The sequence below is a fragment of the Penaeus chinensis genome, chromosome 38, assembly GCF_019202785.1.
Source record: "Penaeus chinensis breed Huanghai No. 1 chromosome 38, ASM1920278v2, whole genome shotgun sequence".
NCBI lineage: Eukaryota > Metazoa > Arthropoda > Malacostraca > Decapoda > Penaeidae > Penaeus > Penaeus chinensis.
In genome coordinates, this window is record NC_061856.1 from 14,912,333 (window position 1) to 14,917,332 (window position 5,000).

The 5,000-nt window shown below is 36.5% G+C and overlaps 1 protein-coding gene across 3 annotated transcripts in view; it reads right to left on the reverse strand.

Moving 5' to 3' along the window:
- LOC125045832 (ataxin-2 homolog) overlaps positions 1 to 5,000 on the reverse strand; it is a 329,053-nt gene that overhangs the window by 78,533 nt on the left and 245,520 nt on the right. For 2 of the 3 annotated variants that reach the window (XM_047643342.1, XM_047643344.1), the window contains exons 9-10: positions 4,923 to 5,000; positions 1 to 33 (exon numbers count right to left, since the gene is read on the reverse strand). The exon at positions 1 to 33 is cut by the window's left edge and continues 36 nt beyond it; the exon at positions 4,923 to 5,000 is cut by the window's right edge and continues 62 nt beyond it. In XM_047643342.1, coding sequence (XP_047499298.1) covers positions 1 to 33; positions 4,923 to 5,000 — 111 coding nt within the window. The remainder of the gene's footprint in view (positions 34 to 4,922) is intronic. The other variant, XM_047643343.1, reaches the window with a different exon arrangement.

Here is a 5,000-nt window from a genome sequence, read left to right on the forward strand (position 1 = left end):
GTGTAGCGCTTCCCCGGCTGGGCGAGGGGCAAGCTGGGGTAGGGGGGAGAGAGACGGGAGAGCATGAGTCATACCACAGGAACTCACACCTCATTAACACCTGGGGTCGCCTTTGAAAGCATGTAAACCTTAGAAACCTGAGCCATGGCACCGGGAAGTAGTACAGCTGAGTGTTTGGTTAGTAAATATGTGTGCAGTATGAGTAATTTGTTCATGAGTCTCACTAGATGTCGCTGCACACCCTGGGGAGGGCGCGCTGCTTTCACACAATCCCATGATCTACTACATCAAACTGTTATTTTTTTCTTCTCTTATTAGAAATACATAAGTGCAAAAGTCAGTGAACAAACATGCGGTACATCCATTTGATGCAGACAAGCATGAGTAAATAGAAAAAATGGACACAGTTGCTTTGTATCATTGAAAACTCAAATTGAGAAACAAATCGCTTTTGCTAACAACAAGAAAGGCAATGATGCCAATAAAATGAGTGAGGCAGAGCAATGGTATGGGAGCAATCTCGATGGGAAAAATATGCAAAAAAATATCATTGAACACTGTAATAAAAAACATAGATAAAACGACCTAGAAATGATACTTACGCTGGCGAGAGAAAGAAAAAAGTGTATAGATATATTAATAAAATGGCAAATAAACACAGATAAATGCACAAATAAAAGGAGATCCGAGCAGAAGGTAATAATGAAGGAAACAGTCGCCCTGGAGGAACATGCATGGCAGCACAGCGGGACGCTCACTCCCAATTGACCCTCGCTAACAACACCTATTCGACACCTGCCCGTGTGGCGCCTCAGGTCACGGGCGCGTTTGTATGCGTGGAGGAAAATGTCCTGTGAAAGTATGCGTCTCTAGCGAAATAACCAATGTGGGAGACCTGTGTAATATTCTGCGTCTGAGCCTTGCGACCAGAATGTTGCAAGCACGAAAGGCAAACTTGTGGACAAGCAACCTAAAGCCAAAAAAAAAGTCGTGATTGGATGCTGAAAGATTTTCCGAAGGTTATGCTCAGCTAGGCCTAGACTCCTAATCAGAGAGAGTTCCTTCGCTAACAGAGAAGCACTCGCGACATGCTCATCATTGATTTATTTTACCCTGAACTCCTTTACGAACACGACGAACTATGATTTTTTTTTTCTCGATGTAAGACCTGCTATTTGAACACTACCATAAAGACCTAATCGATATGAAGCGTCGCAAGTCCTATCAGATAATCTCATACAATCTTGTAACTGCAGATGTCATTACATTTTACTGCACATTCGTATATCATTCTAATTTCCCAACCTATTGGTCTTACTATCTATTTATATATAGATCATTTCCCCATTTTCCGTTCTATCTGTTATCTATCTATCTAGCCTATCTACCAGTCTATCGGCATATTCATGTATTCGTCTGTCTGTTTATATGCTGTCTCATTTATCTCTCTGTCTGTCTGTACGTTTGTTACCAATATATACCTATCAGTTTGTCTATTTTTCTGTCAATCTAATTTGTCTAATTTGCTCTGTCTAATAACCAATCTATAGAATGATCCATTTCTTCGTCTTCCTGTGTCTGTTTCCGTATAGATGTGTATGCCTATACTCGTGTGTATGTACGTATGCGAATTGTTGTATTTTCCTGAGAATATAGATGTAAGTATGTAAGGGTATCTAGGATGATTAATGAATAAGCATCTAACTATCTCTATCTATCTATCTATTTATCTATCTATCTATCTCTCTATCTTTCTATCTCTCTCTCTCTCTATCTATCTATATATATATATATATATATATATATATATATATATATATATATATATATATGTTTATCTTCTATCTCCTATCTATCTGTCTATATATCTTTATTTCTTTCTTTCTATCTATACTTACATACATACATTCATACATACAGACATATACATTATGGATATGCAAGTTAATGGGTATATGTATGTATTTATATATATATATATATATATATATATATATATATATATATATAAATATATACATTCCTGCATACATATATACATATATGTGCATATGTACACACACACACACACACACACACACACACACACACACACACACACACACACACACATATATATATATATATATATATATATATATAAATATATATATATAAATATATATATATATATATATATATATATATATATATATATATATATATATATATATATATATATATTTATATACACATACACACACATATATACATATATACTTAGACACACACACACACACACACACACACACACACACACATATATATATATATATATATATATATATATATATATATATATATATATTCAAAATCACCCTAAAATGTCAGCAAAGTGCTCCATCGTCTTTCCCTTCTGCGCCCTACTTCGCTGCAGTACCCTCTCTGCTTCCCTGATCTGTGTCGGAGCATCACCAGCACGAATCCGAGAGGCGTTCGTGACAGCATCACCCCCTAGGCAGAACCTGTGTTAGCATCACCTTGCCCCTCTATGCGCGCAACCTCTGGGCAGCATCGTCACCATATACCCATGTATTCTATGGGATCTAGGCATCACCTCGCCACCACTAAGGTACCTAAACAAAATAGACACTGGGCTTATTTTGTCACTACTTGTGGGTTCTATCTAAGTTGCAACATAATTGTATCAAAATATCTCTTGCATATTGCACTAGAAAAACACAGATCCGTTCCCAGGAGCTAGATGGCAGGTAGTCTGTGGCATAAATCAATCACTGATGAGAAAGTGGAGTAACATATTTTTTTTCTCTCCAAGTAGCTCACCTACATAAACATCTTGATTGTGCCTTAATACTGCTCAGTCATAAGAAACTTGTCAAGGAGCGACAGAGAATACCAGGCGAACACGGGAGAGAAGGGGACAGGTACACTACACGGGCAACTACTTCACCTGTATTACCTGAATGTCACCTGAGCAGCCGCCCTGGGTAAAGAGTCCTTACTTTAGAAACACATAATGACTGCAAGGTAATCATCGAATTGCTAACAAAGGTGACCAGAGAAACACTATCAAAAATACATTTAGATTTGCGTCTGTGATTACTGAGGCAAATAAGCAAGAGTCATTGACTTAATGGGAATGTGGACTCATCCGTATTTGCTATTTCAAGTACAGTTTAGAGTATAAGATAATGCCCATAAAGGTTATCACAGAATTTCCTATTCTTATCGTTATATAATATAAAATGTATATCTATAAAACGTAATGCCTACTGCTGGGTCTCGTGTACTTAGATATTACAAAGATATTTCAAGAATCGAAATACCAAGTATATATTTCTATATTTTCCACTTTGTTACATTAGAATAGGATATATTATACACCAAGCCCATTCACTTATATCTTCGACACCTCAAAAACTATCCAATCTAATTTTAAGAATGGGTATCCTTGTCTAGCAACACGTGCATATCATTTATTGGTAAATTATCTAATCATTCATCATTTAATCCACAAAATTAATTAAGTCTCCCTCTGCAATACTATCAAATGATGCGTCTCATATGCAAAATATTTATTCGAAACAGTGCCAGGAAGGTTTATACATCTACCAAAATGTTATGAAAATCGTTGCAAAAATCTAAAAAAAAAAAAAAAAAAAAAAAAAAATCTAGGTAAATCTATGAATAAAATGTCTTGGGAAAATAGCCACATTTCTAAAAGTGAACAACAAAACAAAACTATAGAACAATAACCTAGACCTGTCCTGAAACCTAGCCTTAAGATAAAGTGTAATGCACCAATGATCAATTTTGAAACAATATGTTACGTTAGCATAGACATTCTGGAATGTTAATCTTGAGTCATAACGTTCGGTAACAGTGGCAAACAGCACAGGTTAAGTTGTCTATAAACCAACCGTTTAGAAGGAGAGATGAATGTACATCCGGCAAGTTAGCAGACACCACAGAGGACTGAACGGTATAAGGGCAATACTGTTCACGTCCTGAACTGTGATTCTACATGACTATGACATCTACTAGAACGCAGTTTCATTTACAATGTGAATGTAATGTTATATGAGACGACTTTGTATAAATGTCACCTAGACTGATCTCGTAGTCACCTTGAGTTAGGTATTTACTTGAAATTACCTTATAGTCACCATGATTAACAAATTTACTATATTACCATCTGCTAAATATCCTATCAGGTTACTATGATCGCTTGCCACCATGAATCACAATCATAGTTACCAACAGTCCTTAGCCCTATGAATTGATTACTGTCAACGTAATCCAGATTCCTTATGATTCAAAATACAAAAAATACAGCTATAATATCTGCCAACATTCATTAACTCAAAAGTAAATCACAGTGATCAAGAATCATGACTGGCAAGTGACATAGTAACCACAGGAGAAAGTCACTCTCAATCATAGTTGACATGAGCCAAAGTTACCAAGAAGCAGAATTACCACGAGCTTATAATTACGAGTTATAGACGAGTTATAGTTACCATGAGCTATAATTAAGACGAGTTCCAAAAATCATTGTCACAAATATTTACAGTTACCATTAGTCATAGTTGCTATAAATCATAGCTACCATAACCGCCAGTATGTATGTACATCACAGGCTTCATGTACCATAGTTAGTATGAGTCAGAACTACTGCGAGACATAGTTACTATGGGACATCGTTCCTATGACTCTTAATCCCAAAAAGGCAAAGTTACTTTACATGATCATTTCCGTATGTCACAGTCACCATAATACGACTACAGACCATTACAGCAATGTTAGCGTGATCCAACATAACGTCAACAGCAAGGTCATGAAGATTGCATTATACGTTAGCTGACAAGAGGTGATAGCTAGAAGGCAGGTCAACAGCAAGGCGACGCCGAAGGAATACTCACTTCCCACTAGTGGGCTCTGATGTCTTTAAAGACTTAAAGGCTTTCATCCACTTGGTCTTCATACTTCCTCCGCTTGAG